A 19,615-nucleotide genomic window follows, 5' to 3' on the forward strand; every position below is an offset into this window, starting at 1 on the left:
AATGCTAAATCAAAACAACCAATCTTTATTGGTTAATTAACGGTCCCAGGCTGGAACTATGGACATGTAAAACAATTAGGATTATAATTATATTTGTCTTTTTTATCTTTGATAACTTTTCTTCACAGACCGACAACCCCCAACTCCCACTCTACCATCCCTCCCAAATGTCAATCAACTGGATCCAGTTGTGCGAGGTAAAAAATTGCATAGCAGCCAGTGTAAGATTTGTACTGTATGTTTTACTGGTCTTTCAAGGCGAAACTTCAAGACAATGAGAAAAGCACAAATAATGAGAAATCAGCTATAAAAAGAAGAACAGTTAGGCAAGGTTTGATACATATAACATGAAGAAAGAGCTATGTGATTCTAGAGTAGCATATCAAATCAGAAATGTGAGTCATTCAGTGTCAAACAACATGCCATTACACAGCAGTGCAGTCAATAGTATACAGACGCAATACAATCAAAAGTCAGGATGTAAGCCATAGTTTTATGTGTGTAACAAACATTCTTTTTAAGAAACCTCATCTTACTACTTCAAAATCAGATACATAGCTCAAGTTTTTAAAAGAAGTATCCTGAACTGAGTCGGCCAAGTCTTCATGTAGCTGCTCTGTATCACAACGAAGCTGGTCTCAGTCACATGCCATACTATCCTAGCCCCAAAGTCAGTAAGCCTGAAGCTCAGAGACTAAAGAATACGTAGGACAAATCAACATAATGAACACTGAACACTTCCCTAGTCAGTTGTTTGAGGTGGACAGGCTAATTTCATCAACTCTCATCCAGTACCAAAATGTTCAGGATGTGTTTACTCCAGAATACCACAGAGACTGGGAGCATGGTGAAGCTGCTGGCCTAACTCCATCACAAGTGAAACAACACAAGGTTCAAACCTTTTAAATGTCTCGACTGTGTGTAGTCAATATGTGAAATTGAGGAGCTTTTTACCATCAGCATGGCAGAGTTGTTCTATCCAAACTCTACACTGCTCATCAATTGCTTGTAAAAATTGTTCTTTAGAATCAAATTTCCTCTTTTAAGCTGTCATTTACAGCGGTAGGTATTGATAATATCCCATAGTGATACATAATACAAACATGAGACACACTTAACACATATATAAGAATTTATATTGACTTAGGTACAAAAATACCCTTTTTGTCATTTTGACCCCATTTTATCTCAAATCCGGAGCTAACTTAAGTCTGTTGAGAAAGAAAAGTGCCATGTGTGAATCTGTACTCAGCTTGCAATTTGATGCTCACAAATCTATGCCTAAACTGTGTGCCCAAAATTGGTCTGAGAATACAGACTTGCACGTGGCTCTCTTTTTTCCTCAATTAACCCAAGGGGTTGGGTCTCTGACTTGTCTCGGGGCTGATGCAAATGGCCCAGATAATGTGCCTGATAACTACTCAAAGCCGTGTTTAACACAATATCTTGTATAGAAATAGAAAGGAGACATCATGTTTGTAAATATGTTTTCACCAACCAAAACAAAACAGTCTTGTCCTCATAGTGGCGTTGTCAGGTTGGAGCCCTGTTTTATCTCTATTGTTAGCAACGCTCGTTCTTGGATGGAGTTTGATAACAAACAACAGACAATAAAGAAATTTGAAGTTGTTAGAAACGATTACTTGTGATGGAGTTAGGCTAGCAGTTAGCATTAAGCTAAACTTATTCCCCGCCAGTCTCGATGTACGAACATAGTTATGATAATAATATTAACATCTTGTCTAACCAAACCAAAACAACAAGTTTACCTCTTGTGGACTGACAGGACATCATTCCTTGTTCAAAAGCCGCAACTCATTTGGCACCAAAAACAGTAAAATAAAAGATGCATCAGTAAGTGCCACAATCAATGATAAAAAGATATTAAGAGACACTGTCATTTATGTAGATGCAAAAATAAATACAAGCGTGGCGTTTACTTTTTTCCCTCAGGTCTTAGTCTAAATTATGTAGTCATTTGTCATGGCTACATCTCCTCTACAGGCAAGAAGGCCAGTCAGTGTGCACTCATGCCCTCGTACACACACACACAGACAGAGACACACAGACAGAGACACACACACACACACACACACACACACACACACACACACACACACACACACACACACACACACACACACACACACACACACACACACACACACACACACACACACACACACACACACAAACTGTTTCAGTTTTAAGGCTCAAATTAAACTCTACTGGAATCAATACAAAGTAATGCAAATTATTCGACATAATGTAAACTCCCCCTACAATTAATAAGCATTGCTAAAGATATGAATGGTTATGGCATTAATAGATGAATAAGTTGTATTATTACTATTAATGTCATCATCTTCTAATCTGATATTTTAGCACACTGCACAAAGGTCTACAGATATCAATCTATATAAATAAATAAATGAAAAAATATATCACTCAAATATTAATAAATAACAAAACTTCAATTGAAATTAAATTATAATTGATAAAAAAATAAAAGGAAAACAAAAACATTCCCTTATCCATGGCCTGTAACTTAATGGCACTGTTCTCTGAACCATGAAGGCTGTCATCCTGTCCACTGTAAATAAAGTTTATATAAACCGTTCCACATTTCATCATCGGCTCTGCCTAGTGTATTCCCCTGTGCTTTCATACCCATTTTATAATACCATTGTCCATAAAGTTTTGAATAAACCATTCGGCACTTCCTCAAGGTTCCACAGGTGTTCAACTCACTACAACTGCCTATGCTTAGAAAATTACATACATCCTAATGTCATGTGTCCATGTTGTTGGGAGGGGTTCAGATGAACCACTCCTTCTTGCTCTCATCGATGGTTTCAGTAAAGGCCGGGTCATTGACGATGATCGCAGCATCAGCACAGTCTGCTGACTCTGCTCCCTTGGCCTCATTAGTGTGGTAGGAGCCTTTATGGCGGAACAGATGACGGATCATAAACACCATGATGCAAAGGACAATGAAGATCACCATGGAGATGATGCCTGGAAACAAAGAAATCAAGCAATTTATAATGACAGATCCGGAATATAAATCTTACAATTAGATTTTCTTAAATCTGTGCTCTCAAGAGACAAATGGATTTAAGAGTGGTGCATATCCTGACCTTTAGTCTAAAATACACTGAGGGTCAATGCTAAAAAGACCACCAACCCCTTAATATAACTTAAAAGAGTTTATACAAGACTAAAACTTGTCACTAGCTGAGTAGTTCTTCTCATCATCATAAGTAAACTGACCTTAGTGATTGCCTGTTTAACATTTTCTTAACATCCATTACTAGATCTGTTTTGATTAGGCACAATTGTATTTCTATTTTGTCTGTTAGGACTCTTTGCAATTGATAAGCATTATGAGTTGTGTCCAATCACAGATCACAGTATACGTTCTAGAGGAAATGTAGTAAAGGACTTTACAAAGTCCAATAATCTCAACCCTATCTGATATCCCCCAAATCGATGTGTATAATATTAAAAAAAATGCTTGAATAGACCAGCCAGAGGAACCATCTGGTTCTTGGTCACCTGTTATCAAGAACCGCCTCTATTTGAGTCCATTTTGTTCCAGACTTCTTCTTTTATGAATTATGGAGGCCACTGTGGCTCTTAGGATTCTTCAATCCTGTAAATGTGCAGCTCCTTCAATCTCATGGCTTTGTCAGTTAAGAGACCTTATATAGACAGTATAGATGGTATGTGTCTTTCCAAATAATGTCCAGTCAATAGAATAGGATATGATTAACAAATTAACTCAAACCAAAGTGTAATAACTTCTCACCGGTGATGAAGAGAAATAGGATGATACTGAGCAAAATTTCAAGTAACATAGCAAAGTGTCTTTTAGTACTTACAATGTATATTTTCGGTTTATTCTTTAAAATATTGGTAAATGGTTTGTATTTTTAATGCGCTTTTGCATTATTTTTCCACTCAAAGCGCATTACAGTAGGGGAGAGTGGGGTAATGTGAGACATCGGGTAATGTGAGACACCCCCTGTATATAGGCAACGGTACACATTTGTGGTCATGTGACCATTATGTTTTCAAGTCCCTCCCATTCCCCCCTAGCCATGAAGGAGAAGTTGGTGCTGATGCTGTGGTAATTATGTTTTTTCACAAAAATGTGTTTTTTGCATGTAAAAGTATTTTTTTTTGCTTTGAACTTAATCAACTGTTGTGTCAAAACAAATTGATTCAGGTAGAAAAACTTATATCATACATGTTGATGAACTGGCATTTGAATACGCAGAGAAAAACAATATCCCTGTCCCTGCCAATTGGACAGAGAAACCATGTGCAGGTAAGCTAGGGTGTGCAAAGATCACATGAATCATAATAATCATAAATGTGCTTAATAGACCAATCCCCATGATTCTGTTACTAGTCTGATATTAGTTTTGGAATGTGTGGTTGTCAATCTAGCTGTCAGGATTTTAATTATTACAACATGTGTTGTTATGGTAGTTTCAAACTAGAAAAATTAAGTGGATCACTTTACCCCCTTGATTTCTCTGGTCTGTCTCACTTTACCCCAGCTTAGGGGTAAAGTGAGACACAAGACCACTTTTAAAAAAACATTCATATTTTCACTGCCCTTTGTCCTGAAGACATTCTGATGATTTCCATTGCTAGGAAACATCCTGAATTAATGGGAAATGTGTAAATTTTACTGATATATCATTTTAGCTCGCCTAGAGGGGAGCAAATGTAAAAAATGTCTCACATTACATTTTTCATTTTTTTTACCTATTCACACACACATTCATACATTGCCTAAGGACATATTGTCATGCAGATGGGTGGGAAATTGCTTTACGATAACTGGAGGCACTAGTCCTCATCTTCTGCTGGAGACAAAATTGTGTAGGATTTACCTCCAATTATGACAAAGTTGCGATCCACTCCATCACCACTGGCTTTGTCCTCGTTGAAAGGGGAAACAGCTCCAGCTGTGGACAAACAATTATTATGTACAAACTATCTTTTCTATTGGACTTAAAATTTGGAATTTCCAAATTTTGCTTTAAAATATGTCTGTGTCCCAACCTGCTTCTATGTGCCAGGGGTCACTAGCTGAGGCCATGGAGGAGATGGTCAAGGGTGAGGCTCCACAATTGGATGGGACCAAAATCCCATGGGTGCTGACAGGTGCTGCTTGGCCCAAGCGTAGCGCAGCTTTCAGAGGTGCCACACTGTTAAACTGAACTCTTGACAGACAGCCCACAAAGCCTGGCGTGTTGTAGCGCTCGATTAGGATGGGGTCAATCTGTCCAGTTTCTACAAGAAAGACAGCAGATCACAAAATGAGTGAAGTCACAGAAGGTTTCAGGAGCAGATGGAGAATGTTGTCAATCCTTACAATACATAAAACTATTACATATTGTTTGCATTATTAGAATAATTATTTAGTTTTATTGCATGCAAAAAAATTGACAATGAAATAAAGCTATAGGAGGGAACATATTGATTTACATAACAGGAGAAGGTGCCCAAAGCACACTAATTACAGAATCAAGATTAACATGGAATTCACTCAGAATCACTGTGATGACACTTCTGGATTAGACCTTGTACTGTCTGTCATTGTGTGTGGACATGCTGACACATCAGACTTTATTCTTTATGGCATTGGTTTCCAAAATAGGGTGATGGCGAGATGATTTCCAGAAATAAAAATGGATTTAACAATGATCAGTAAAAAATTATATAATTGATAAGTAGTCTGTATTAACACAGAGCTTTTCTAGATTTGATGACCATTCAAAGCGCTTTACAGTTCAGTGTTTGACCCATTCAAGACCCATTCAATACAGTGCAACTATGGACTGTACTTTTTCCTATGAGAATGGCATGCAGAATGGGCTTGACCCTCTGGTTAGAGGATGACTCTACCCCCTGAGTCACCTGTTAAATTGTAATTTAAACAAAACCATGCAAATATAAAACATATCATCACTGTCATCGCCACGTGACCCCTGAGGTGATGCTTCGAATCAATTACACACTTACCAAAGACCTTTCCAAGAAAGATACTTTTTATCAAGTTGAACTTGGTGTCCGAGGCCTCAGGCAGAGAGTATGTGTACACTGGGTAGTGGTCAAGCTGGGGAATATGGAAAACAGAATGGACCAGTGACACCAAGAACCACTCATCACATAATTTACTAACATCTTGGGAAATACACTTATTAGCGTTTTAGAGACTGATATGAGAAATACTGTAACCTTCATGTAAACATGAAGAACTGTTGCACACGATGCTGATCAGGGAGATTGAGAGGTTTCAGTGGCTAAGCGAACACTGGTAGCTTACACACCTTGATCCAGTTATGTACTGGACATACAAACATGAGACTGATATTCATAAATTAACCAATACACTGTTTTGTACAAATCTGCACCATACGTGATACAGTGGCAGACAGTACAAACCTGGAGTCGTATTTCTCTTAAGTTCCTGGTTATATTGACAGAGTGTGGCTGTCCATTGGCCATGTTACGACGGTCAACGTCAATGGTGTGAGGTTCTGTTAGCCCCCCAAGACTGTAGCGGATCTGGAGAGTGCCTGGAAATAAGGTTTTAATAGGGTGAGTGTAACAGCAGTTCAATATATCTCTATAGTCTTTAATGAAGAAATTAATTAAAAGTATATTGATAAACCCACCATTGTGCCTTAGCACCACAGCCAGGTAGTCTTGAGTCCTGGAACTGATGTAGACCAGGATGCTGGGAGTGCTGGAGGTACTGAAGCTAAACACCAGCTCCTCCTGTGTCAGGTTGGCCTCCCTAGGGACACTAACACCAGATAGGCTCTTCCCTTCTCTCAATGCAAATTGTCCCACCTCTGGCAAGAAGTCATAACGTACCAAGGTCCCTGTTTCAAAGTATCCACCAACATCTAAAGTGCACGCATGCATGCATGCATGCATGCAGACACACACACACACACATACACACACACACACACACACACACACACACACACACACACACACACACACACACACACACACGCAGAAGCATCAAGGTTAATTCTTAATTAACACTGTATAACTTTTGCATCTTGAATCTAATCAATGAAGTCATCTAATCTGATCCAATGTAATCTAATTCAGTGTTTGAGGCTGTACCGTCTGTGCAGAAGGGTCCATCGTAAGCAGTGAGTGAGCAGTCACAAGAGTAACTGTTGTACTGCTCCAGACACTTCCCTCCGTTCCTGCACTGCATCCCATAGCTGTTGCAGTGGCCCTGGCAGCCTTGACTCACCCCTGGAGTCACTTTTGCTCTCCCTTCCAGGTCAATAGTCAGGCCATTTATCTTAAGAGCCCGCATGCAGCCCAAGAAACCCCTCTGACCACTTGAGGCACCTGCGAAATAAGATATAAAACACATTAGTTCAGTTAGAGCGATGAAGTATAGCTATCCACTCATGCTTCACATTCAAAGACTCAACCCTAGTATAAATCATGTTCATGTAGGTGCACTTGGACATTTGTTCCTGTGATGATGCACATTTGTGTCATGCAATGCAGATATAGCTTTAATTGCAATGTCATTATTTAGAACTGCAGAGTTCTACATAAGCTGAATGGAATTGTGGACTCATGGGGTATAATCTAGATGTCATATGGATTTACAGGTTTAGTTGCACAGTAAGAACAACAACAGCTAAGGGAGCTTTATAGAGTGCAGTGCTTTACATAACTACTAAATGATATATGTTGTCTATATGACTTTTAAAACGCAATAATACAACGGATGAAGCGTTTTCCAACTTGATGGTCTGAGCCCTCCATTATCCAGCACTGCTGATGACCCCCCGCTGATGCTGGTCCAGCTCTGTCTGCTCTGTCCCTCCACCCTGTTTATGTGTGTTTTTGTGTGTCTCTTACCAACATATAGTTCGCTGTAGAACTCCAGCTTTTTGTGTCCTTGTGAGGGGGTAGGTCTGACCTCTCTGTACTGTCCATTAAGTTGCAGTGCTGCCTCCTTGATGTTCTTCTCAGCCTCAACACGTTGCCATTGATCATTGTTGAGAGGAACCGGTGAGCGCACACTGAGCTCCATCCGCTCACTGCCCACGTCAAAAGAGAAGAAGACCACCGAGGCTCCTGACAACACCAGAGTGAAAAGCAGACAATAGAAATATTTAAGCTTTACTGTGTTGTCTTGTTCTTTAGTACTTCCCTGTCATATCTCATTAATCATCTGTTATTATAGCGTATATTGTTGCTAAAAAATTTAAATTGAAAAAACACGTTTATTTTACTTGCATCTCTACTTTCCTCAGTTAGCATCAATCCCTTCAACAGCCTTTAAACTGTATAAGAAAAATCCCGACCAGATAAAACACGATTCTGAGGGAGCTAACTTGGTTATGGTTTTAATCACACAGTAAAGTGATGATATCTTATTCATCTCTGTTCCTGCTTAAGGAAAAATATGTACTTTTCACTGATGTGCTTCAAATCACACAACTGCAATAACTGCAGCGAGCACATATTGATCTGACTGAGTTTTTTACTTCATAAAGTTTCTAAAATCATGTCCAGTGTGCACTCAAACACACCTTTTAGTTCAATGTGCAAGAAGTCAGTGGTTCCAAGGTTCTCTATAAAGACTCCATGAGTGGAGGAAGTCTTAAAGTAGAAGGAGATATCAGTGCTGGTTTCCCCTCTGAAGGACAGGAAATGAAGAAAGGAGGCAGGGCTGGTGAAGGATGCAGCATTCCAGTAGTTTCCTTCACAAAAAAACAGCAGGACACAATATTGCTCAAATACTGATCAAAGAAAATAGCTCATGGTCTCTGTGTGTACATATCCTTCTATAGCAATGAGTACCAATTTTATATTTTAGATTGGCCTCACATGGCTACAGACTGCATCAATAAGCCAATAATGGTCCGAATAATTATAGATCACTATTATATTGTGTGTGTGTGTGTGTGCGTGCGTGCGTGCGTGCGTGCGTGCGTGCGTGCGTGCGTGCGTGCGTGTGAGTGTGTGTGAGTGTGTGACACTTACGGTCCCCATGGCATTTGAGTGGCCCGATTGTGAGTTTGGCCTCAGATCCAGCTCGGCTCCTATCACCAACCACAACCTGACTGACTGGCAAATGGTCTTTATACACCAACAGGCCTGCATCCTCCCTCCTGCATATATTCACAGTGCAAAGATACATCCATTTCCAGTGTGTGGGACAATATGTATATACAATTAAAATAAATCAAATAAGTCATAACAAGTCCAATCTTACCAAGACAAAGTGCAAAACATGTGATTCAGGTTTAATGGACAGACATAATTTAGATATTTGCCTAGCTTTTACTTTTAAATAACCCTTTGTACACCATGAAATATAATGAACTAAAAAACAATCAATATAGATGAAAAGGGGGACAGAATCCACAATAACGCACTAATAAGATGATTGTTGCTGGCTCTTAGCAACTGTACAGCTACTTTAATGAAGGTACAGTAGCATACAAACTCTGTGAACTTCACTAAGTCAGCTGAGCTGCAGAGCACTGGTCCACTTACCAGGAGCGAAGGTCAGCGTCACAGTTGCAATAGTATTTGGGGTCAGTACAATTGTGTTCGATACCACAGGAACACTTCTGTATCCCTGGTCCAGAACCCCCCCAGTAGGAATGCCTCTCATTGGCTCTTCCTACCCACCAGGTAAACGGGGTGCCATCTGTGAGTCAAACAAGTAACACAATGTCCCTTTACTTTAGCTTTTACTGTACTGATTTTTCATACTACACATGTTTAATTTGAAAATGTCCTGCTCCTATGAAAGGCTTTTAACCTGTTATCCTGTATTATTAATAGTACACTGATACACAGAAAAACAGATGAAGCTGTGACTTCTCTGCGGTTGATAAATCATCTTACCTGGAGTGTTGAGCAGACGGGACATCCGGCAGGCGTATGCTACATACTGTTCACAGTACTTTGCATTGCCAGTGACTGACAACACCTGGACACACACACAACAGCAGACAAATAATCTTTACATGTGTTCTTTAAATAAATATTAAATTGTGCTGTGGTGATAACATTTCTAGTTTAAACAACATTAATTATACAATACCTAGCCCAATAAAATGTACGATATATATATATGCTTTCACTAAGCAGCATTATCAGGAAACACTGTACATTTTCATCGTAATTCAGACGTTACCCAGTCATACTAAATTTTTTATACTATAGGGGTCATGGGAGTTCATCTTCATGCTACGTGCTTACAGGCTTACAACTGTGTCAGTGGGGGGGTCTATGTGGGCACAGTGGGAGTGATAGCTAAGATGAACCATTAACTCAGCAACCACAGTGTGAGTTGTGTTGATATTCCTGGGAGGTAGTCAAACCTCTTCAAGGATGGGAGATTCGACTCACTGCTTTTTGCAGACAAACAGATTATGTTGGCCTCAGTCCTTCTCCCCCAGCAGTGTGAAGTTTGAGTGTTAAGTAGGGTTTGCAATCGCAGTGTAATGATGCAATACGATACACGATATGGCCCACGATTACGATAATATCTGTGATTATGTAAAGCAGCTGGAATGAGAGTCAGCCAAAATGGGTTTCCTCCTTTACGTTGGATGAACTTATCCTTACAGACGGACAGACATTTCAAGAGAGCATCTAAGCAGGATGCATCTTGGGTGTGTTCTATTGGAAGTTTCCTGTCATTCAACTGGGAGAAGACCCCACGGTACACCCAGAATCCACAGGAGAAAATATAATTCTCATCTGGCCAGATAACGTCTCAGGCCCTCACGCAGGAGCTGGAAAGCATTGCTGCCACCTCAACCCTACACCAGATGAGCGGAAGAAAATAGATGAATAAGTGGATGGATGGATGACTGACTCGTATTTACATATTCTCTTGTGTGGTTGTATCCTATTACTATAAGTAACGGCGGCGTGGACTTTTTGTGTTTTATACTGTGAGCAGCCATAAAATAGCTGGAATCAATGCTCTGTCTCCTGTGTGCTTAATGCTGAGGTAAGACTTCATGGTAACCATCTGTTTTACGAACTGCAACTGCTCAATCACAACAAACCAAAGTATCTGTGTTATAGGCGTCTTAACTTATTTTTAAGTTAAGACGCCAACAACTGTTGAGCTTTACTGATTTTTTTATTGCATGAAATTGTGTTTTATCCTACTGCCCCTGAACAACCCTGACAAGGGAACCAGAGCGAGACTGAGAGGGACCGATGGCAGGCATGTAGATACAGCAGGGAACCAGAGAGAGACTTAGAGGCGAACAACGGCGGGCATTCAGCCATGTGAGATCCATGGCAGAACCCCCCCATTTATTCCCCCAGGTTGCACTGTCGATTTTTAAATAGTTTTTTAATAGCCTCAATATCTATATTTTGAGAGGATTTTAAAAAGCATCTATAGATTACTATGCATATTAATGGTCTGTACTACCACAGGCACATATGCATTAGTTGAAGTAGGTCAAAGTAAGTGTGTGGTCATTGTGTACCTGTTCATCGGTCACATTGTAAGTGATTTGCAGCACTGCTTTCCCTTCCTGGTCTGGATTGGTGACTGAAGTCTGAGGAGACAGGTTGTTCTTTACTGTGGTCCAGACCTTTTCCTCTAAAAAAACAAAACAAAAAAAGCCATCAATGCCTCCACACCTTCTTCAGGAAAGATCAACTTGCACTATGCAGTATATTTGATGATGTGCAGCTGTTGAAGATAAGTGTTGAAAGATGAACTCATGTTTGTGTCACAAGCAGAAACAAGAGATACTCCAGGAAAAAGCCCTTTTTCTGTCATATCCAAAGATGGCGATACTTGAACATCTCACCTGTCATGTCACAGCTGACTCTGAAGGGGGCAATAGAGCCACTGCCGTCTGGGTCGATCAAGTAGCTCCCTGAGCTCTTCCCCAGGTGCCTATACTCCTCGCAGGACTGCTGATACATCGCTATTGGAGGAGACACAACACACAACTTTAGATGGTTTGCATACAATATACAGTGTGTGTGTGTTTGTGTGTGTATGAGAGAGAGAACCTACAGGTATGGCAGGTAGCTCCAGTGTATCCAGTGCCACTACAATTGCAGCTGAATGTGTCCCACGTCTGAGAACAGCGACTGCCATGCTCACAGTGGTTGGGAACACACCTTTTAAGACACAGATAAATAGGGGAAGGGTAAAAAAATCATTCAAACTTTTGACTGAGAATACACCACCAGATCCCCTCTAGAGACTATCACATACTGATTGTGCTACATGTAAGAGGAATCATATGCTAAACGAAGTTTAAATTAATGATAAGGATTTCTAGAAGAATACGTCAAATAAAAACACCTACACATGATTTACAACTATATAATATTATATTCCGAATTTTATTTGAACAATTAAAATACAGATTGAATGAGATTTATCACAGTTTGAGAAACACAGCTTTAAGTGGACAGCTTTAAGTACAGATGTTCATAACCTGGCATTAAAATGCATCTCCTGTGACCACTTGTGACCAAAACTCACTTCCTAACTCTGTGTGTTGAGATGAAGAGACAAATAACAAATGTCATTTGTCTTCACAAAGACCACATTATGTTCTCTTTACCCAGTCTGAGTTCAAATATGTGTTCAATGTCACGAGTGAGTGAGAGAGATAGGGAGAGAGATAGAGGTCAGGTGAAGGGCCAAATGGCTCTCATGCAACTTTGCTGTGAAGAAAGATTTTGCCCATTTGTATAAAGTATCATTAATTTTAAGTTGGTTGGTTTGTTTTGGTATTGTGGCAGCGGTCACAAAATATCAACGTACTGTCAGTGAGAAGCATAAAAATAGGTTTTATTCATTGTGAAACTGTGGCAGGTTAGAGAATGTGAGCTGATTAGGGCAGCCCTTAATATGAGGCCCAGGATACATTTGCGTTCACACAGCATAAATAATGTTGCCACATGGGCCACCTCCAATCGGGTTTTAGTGATCAGATCTCTGGACGCATTCAGGACACATTTGGTTACGTTCACACCTGTGCTTAACGCTGACCACTTGTGATCAGATCTCTTAGGTTTGATGTTAATACCAGGTCTGCACAGGATCAGTAAGGAGCTACATTCTAAAGAATGACAATATATTTTTGTAATAACATGTAACAGAGAGTGAGAAATTTAAATCCAAACTTTTTTTAAATGCTTCTTTTTGTCAAGGGTTAGGGGCAGAGGATGTTAGACTTGTTAAGCCCTATTAGGCTAATTTTGATCTGTGAATATGGACTCAACAAATAAATTTGTATTTAGATATGTGTATCTAAATTCAAATATTTCTAACTTTCTGATCAAACCAGAGCACAAATTGAAGATATACAATATTATCCTACTAAATGACAAATATTAGGTTGATGATGTCTTCAGCCTGCCACTGTTGTAGTACTGTACTGTTTGTACTGGACCACGACTATTTGAAGCCTTCAGGATTCAAAATTATTTCTTTGATCTGTTCAGTCACACTTTTATATTTTGTAATCAAAACCTAATTCATGTAAAACGAGTCAGTAACCGTCAACTGCTTTAATCAATGTGGATACAAACACCCAAATGGTGTGTGTGTGTGTGTGTGTGTGTGGGTGGAGCTGTTTTGACCTTTTACATATTGAGCCAGGGGAACCAATTTGTGTAGCACCCCATTGGGAAAAAGGTTCCAGTTCTCCAAGTAGCAACAGGAATCAGTTTCCAACCCACCTTTGCTAATGGAACAGCAGAACTACCCACTTTGTAACTTCCTTGTGCTTCTTCTTATTTTATATCAACCAGTTTATAATTCTACAGTTTTGTACCTGTCAATGATGGCACACATATCCAGGCTAATATTTTCAAAAGTTCCCATGTGGCCCTGCTCCACAGCCCTGAGGTCAGCTAGATGGTCGTCTATGTGGATCATCTGCATACAGCCCTGGAAGGAGCGCTGTGCTGATCTGGTGTTAGTGTGCATGAAGTAGCCTGGACACAGACAGAGGAAGTGAAAGTCATTGTTAAAACCAGTGGAATTGTTGAAAAAATCTGTCTGTCTTAGTCACTACACATCACAAAAAGTTCTAAATTGTTGAAACTGTTAAAAGCTTTCTCCACAGACACATCAGAAATTCAGGTGGGGTAATGACCAATCCGTATTTACATTTTTCTCATTTTCAAACGGTGGAAACTAAATAATATGAAAAGCCAGGAATAGAACATGGGCACCTGCTTCGTAATTTCCAAATGACTCTAGTTTCTATCCATCCGGACTAAAATGCAACCCCAGAGTTTTTAAACAAAAATGGGACCAGCAGCATTCACAAATGTCTGAGGGCCTGGTTAACTCTGGAATAGTGTGGAGGCCAGACAAAAGTGATTCATTTTCCAAACTAAAATGTGTTAGTGTGGATGTAGCCATAGACCTCCGTGTAATGCCCAGCTAGAGTTGTTGTTCTTCTTACACTTCCTATTTTACACTCACATCAATCCTACTTATACATTGTGTTTGTATAATTTTCACATAACTTGTCTCTCTCTCCCCTCTCTTTTCAAGCTACCGCTTTTCTCCCCCGCACTAAGGGTCGAGGCAGATGGTCACCACAACCGGTTGATGATGGCCACCCACATTGAGTCTGATTCTAGAGGTTTGTTCCCGTTACAAGAATATTTTCTCTCCAAAGTCTGCAATGATGCTAGTTGTGGGAGTTGTTGGGTTCCTTCTATAATATTGTATGGTCTCGACATTACTGTGTAAAGTGCCTTGAGATAACGTCTGTTATGATTTCGGTGCAATACAAATGAAATTGAATTGAAATGAAAAGTGGCACTGTGTTGTGGTAACACACTTAATTTAAACAACTCTCATTTGGCTAAAAGAAACTTAAGTAACTGTGTGGTTCACTGCTTGACAATACAACTTGCACTGCCACTTCCAGAAAATTGAAATCTATGATTAGTCACCTCCAAAGTAGTAAGTTCCTGCAGTCTGGATTTGTATGGGGATGGCTGTTCTGACTGTAGATGCTTCATCTCCATCCACGGTCAGCATTGCATAGTTCTCCAGGGCATTCAGATGGACACTGTGCCACTGGCCATCATTCAGACCTGAGCCTGAAAACAAAAACACACTTCAGTTGGGAGAACAGACAAATTGAAGCAGGCAACAAGGTGACAACTGATTCAACTAACTGAAGGTTCCTGAACTTCCAATCTGATGAACAATGAGCTGAGCTCACCCGATGAGATGTCAATGCGTGTGTTCTTCCTCTGTGTCACATTCATGTAGACGGAGACCTTGCCCTCCGTCAGCCCCACCTCCACCCAGCCGTCAGCCAAAGCCGTAAACATTAGCAGCCCATTTGGGTTCCATGTCCTGAAAGACAGACTTACTGACAGAGTGTCACTGTCACTCTGACCTGGCAGCCGCAGGAATGAAGTTGAGTTGAAGAAGACAGGGAAGGAATTGGACTCGATGCAGGAAAAAGTCAGGTTTCGCTATAGTGGGAGAGAAGGAGAGAGGAATTGTCTAATTGTAGTGTGGACTGCTCAGTTTTCAATTTCGATGTATTGTAAAAATACAGGAATGCTGGAAATTATTTCAGCAAAATAGTAGTGACCTCACCAAACATAGATTACATTAATATGGATGATAAGAAATGTTAGAGCAGGGAAGGACATTAGACATTCTTTTACAATGTCTAGATCAGCGGACACAGATGACTGCACTAGTTGCTGAGTCGGTGCTGGACCCACAGCTGCTGTTGATCCACACAACTGTACCATTTCATAAAAAAACCTGGAACTTGCTGAGGAGCAGTTTTGAGCCATTGTGAAACTCATGGATCTACGCTACATTAGTCTTTTCTTTCTTTTTTTCTGCGATGCACTTTGCAACTGTCCTCTTATATCAGATCCACCCACCCCTACCTGCCCAGCAGGTATCTGACCTTCCTTCCCTTCCAGCCATACTCCCTTCCTGGCAAAATGTGAGTTTCAACATATTACATTTCTCCTTGGACTCCTGATCTGCTTTTGAAGAAGTGTGTTTCTCTCTAACTGCCTTTTTCTTACCCTTAAATGTTTTTAAAGAAGAGTTTGAACCTTCTATTTCATCACCCTGGTCTCCAAGAACTAGCTTTACGTTCCAGCCTGTTTGTTACAGAGTTATGACATGTGTTGTGAAATATTATCCTTTAAGAAAAAGTTACAATCAAGATGAGGACTTTCCCTGAACCGATCATTCTTAGTGCAAAAAAAAACCTCTCTTTCAAAAAAATATGAGATTCTCAGAAATTTCATTTCAAAAGTGCGTAGAGTTGTTAAAAGTGTCATTCTACTCACACCCACACATGCAGGCTAACACACACACTGAGTCATAGGGAGTTGTCTTACGAAGCTGGACGTGTCCACCTTCTTCCTGCGAACAAGGTTTGTGATGTTGTCTCCATTGTAGGTGATTCCCTCCATACAGCCCACAAAGTTATGTCTGCCTCCTGAGCTTGGCTTTGATGACACAGCCACCCCTCCAAAACTGATCTGAGGGCACAGTGACGTGGACAACATGGACTAAGTTATAAAGATCCATCTGTGATATTCACTGTGAAACTGTGACCCCTATAAACTCTCCATATATAATCAAATAATTTGTTTTTAGTTGACAGAAAAAAATGCTTTTACTTACTTAAAAGCATTGCATTTCTGTCTTTTATGTTGATATTATTCGTATATACGTTTTTATGTTTTAAGTCATATACAAAGTCCAACTGGTCGGCTGTTTGTAATATTAGAATAAAGCCTGACAAATAAATATTTCTGCTGGGACATTGTCCCTGCATACATAGAAATTCAACATTAAGCAAAGGTTCACTGGTTGCTGATAAGGGGGACTCATGTGACTCTAAAGTGAAAATTATGTTACATAAAGATGTAATTGTATATTATTAATTTGATTTCCCTAAAATCATGAGAGTTTTCTTTCTGGGCTGATGGGAGTTAATTGGTAAGGACAAGCAGTAGCAAGGTAGCAAAGAACACAGCAACAGAGCATCTCCATCATCTTCCTCACACACATTATCAGCAGTATTGATAAGCTATTATGAGAGTACCAAAATGGTTTCAAGTTTCAAGAGTTTATTGTCAAAAAAATATTCAATAAAATAATGTGACCCCAACTGAACCGAACTCTTATATTACAATAAGTTACGATAAGTTAAGTTTGGATAAGTAAACGCAATAAAGTCGAGGATGCAACACATTTGAAAACACATCTTTGTCTTTGCATTTTTTGATATTTAGATATTTAGGGAGCCTTTACCTCATAGTCCAGGTCAAGGTGGTCAAAGTCTCCATTGGTCCTGAACTGCTGAGTGTGATGGTCTAGAGTGAAGTTGACATTCCTCCGATAACGCTCTATGACAACTGAATGCCAGTGGTCATCATCCAGTAAGCTCCCACTGATCAATGAGGTGTGACCCTGGATGGAACCGTACTGGTTACTGCCTGCAAATCACACAAACATGAACAGGTTTGGTTTATCATGTTTGACAGCACTAGATGGTAAAAGAGTTGGATAGAACATAACAGGCTGTCTGTGGCCAACACCAGACATATGTCATGCTTTTGCTGTCCATGAAACCACACATATTTTACAGCAATGCCACTTAAGTTGTCTATGAAGATTCTCAGTCATCCAGATCATGGTATATCCAACTGCTAGAAAACAGGTCAACTGGACTTGGTTGAGTTTCTTGAAGATGTTTCACCATTTCAGAGGCTTCTTAAGTTTTAACTAACTGCTGGGAGTAGTTATTTAAACTGCAAGGTCGTTAGGGGTTGTTGAGTTTACCTAAATTGATGCTAAGCTGCAGTCGAGCCCTGCGGAGCTCGAGGGAAATGTAGTCTCCCTGCTGTCCTTCTCCATGGAGCAAGACCCCATCTCTAGCTGTGGTTCGAAACTTTAGTGAGATGACATCCTTCACAATCTTCATTTTCTTATTCCTGAAGCGGTATGAGATGACACCATGGCCATCAAAACTGATCACATCTGACCCTGGAAGACAGGAAAAAAGGAAATTCTGTATTCTGCCAACTTAACAGACCTGGGATCCATAATGTCCATGTTACACTGTTTTCATGTGTGTCACAGTTGTAAGTAGTGCAAGAAGCTATGGACTGTTTGTCGGACTTTAATTATTTTATTTTATTAATAATTAAAAATAATGTTAATGCAATGCCAACCATGTGACAGAAGTGCAGTATAGGAGCTTTTTAATTAGTATATTTAGAGCTAGGAAGAGGTAAATGTAAAATGATTTATCATATAGTTTGTTTAAATAAAATGTAAGTACTACTGTAACACCACATCTGTATCTTAATACATGTACTGAAAAAAAGATTGCTGGTAAAATCTAATCTAGTTCACAATTATAGACATTTATTGTATTTGTACTCACAGTATGAGCAGCCGTAGAGCTCCAGACGTACGCCAATGCGTCCCTCCTTGCTCCAGTCCACTGGGATGAAGCGAATGTGGCGAGCCAAAATGGTGTGCTGCAGTTCATGGTGAACCACGCTCTCACTGTTCATATTTCCCTCAAATATCTGAAACACAAAGAAAACAAACGCTATACCGGCATGTACATGTAATACTTACATTTTCTATTGAAAAGATAAATGATATAAATTTGAAATTTTTTATTAAAATGTTGAAATTCCTTCATTAAATTATTGATACGATAAAAAAAAAAAAAAGTATCTTTCAACATGTTCAGACAAAGCAGAAACATGCTGTGACTCTGTAAAATATCAGATTAGAGAGGATAAAAAATCTATTGGTATTTCCAGTCAGGGAGCATATTTCCAGCAGGCCCAAGACATAAGAACGTGTCACGGGGAACTCAAAACCAGTTATATATTAGAGAAAGCTATTGACATTAAGCACAAGACCCCCTTAAAATGAACAGACAAAGCAACAAAACAAAAACACACACACAGACAGCTACACGCACACACACAGGGAACTAACTATCTGAGATGACAGAACGTTAGGATCAACACACTGAGCCTCTGCAATATTGCATCAGGCACTTAGTCTAGATGACATTGATCCAAGCCGGAGAGAGCTCCATATAAATAACATCTAAGAAGAAGTAGAAGGACAAAGTTTTAATGTTAAGAGAATGAGGTGGCCTCCACTGGGATGAAATCATTTTCTTCGAATGTCTTGCTTTTTGAGTTTGGAAAGATTAAGAATTTGTAAATCATTTAGAATAAAAGCATAAATAGTGCACTTTACCAAAACATTTGTGAGTTTCTATGCACCTGAGTTTCAGTTCATCCCTAATTTGATCCAGCTCAATCTAGCATTAAATGGTAAATAAATTGTGCTCTTCAGTCTGTTCTACAGTCCCAAGACAAGCAACTACATGACCATGAACAATTAACTATCCTATTTTTTTATTTCCAGGAGTTTCATATTCAACATTGTTTTCTAAGCTACTGAAACTGCTACTGAACTGTATCAGATCAGTAGAAGTGAAAAGGGATATATGTACAATGAGAGATATATGTGAAAATACCT

General features: G+C 39.6%; 1 protein-coding gene across 1 annotated transcript in view; it reads right to left on the reverse strand.

Moving 5' to 3' along the window:
* Positions 1-222: 222 nt before the first annotated feature.
* cntnap2b (contactin associated protein 2b) overlaps positions 223-19,615 on the reverse strand; it is a 47,205-nt gene continuing 27,812 nt past the window's right edge. The window contains exons 4-25 of the mRNA XM_053438666.1: positions 18,489-18,636; positions 17,882-18,085; positions 17,351-17,535; positions 16,429-16,572; positions 15,273-15,531; positions 14,998-15,147; positions 13,860-14,022; positions 12,083-12,189; positions 11,871-11,990; positions 11,541-11,656; positions 9,931-10,015; positions 9,574-9,730; positions 9,058-9,185; positions 8,604-8,774; positions 7,927-8,145; positions 7,165-7,401; positions 6,699-6,932; positions 6,466-6,599; positions 6,043-6,136; positions 5,080-5,310; positions 4,908-4,982; positions 223-3,018 (exon numbers count right to left, since the gene is read on the reverse strand). Of these exons, the coding sequence (XP_053294641.1) occupies positions 2,819-3,018; positions 4,908-4,982; positions 5,080-5,310; positions 6,043-6,136; positions 6,466-6,599; positions 6,699-6,932; positions 7,165-7,401; positions 7,927-8,145; positions 8,604-8,774; positions 9,058-9,185; positions 9,574-9,730; positions 9,931-10,015; positions 11,541-11,656; positions 11,871-11,990; positions 12,083-12,189; positions 13,860-14,022; positions 14,998-15,147; positions 15,273-15,531; positions 16,429-16,572; positions 17,351-17,535; positions 17,882-18,085; positions 18,489-18,636 (3,561 nt within the window). The 3' untranslated portion in view covers positions 223-2,818. The remainder of the gene's footprint in view (positions 3,019-4,907; positions 4,983-5,079; positions 5,311-6,042; positions 6,137-6,465; positions 6,600-6,698; positions 6,933-7,164; positions 7,402-7,926; positions 8,146-8,603; positions 8,775-9,057; positions 9,186-9,573; positions 9,731-9,930; positions 10,016-11,540; positions 11,657-11,870; positions 11,991-12,082; positions 12,190-13,859; positions 14,023-14,997; positions 15,148-15,272; positions 15,532-16,428; positions 16,573-17,350; positions 17,536-17,881; positions 18,086-18,488; positions 18,637-19,615) is intronic.

The sequence above is a fragment of the Pleuronectes platessa genome, chromosome 13 (assembly GCF_947347685.1).
Source record: "Pleuronectes platessa chromosome 13, fPlePla1.1, whole genome shotgun sequence".
In the NCBI taxonomy this organism is placed as follows: domain Eukaryota; kingdom Metazoa; phylum Chordata; class Actinopteri; order Pleuronectiformes; family Pleuronectidae; genus Pleuronectes; species Pleuronectes platessa.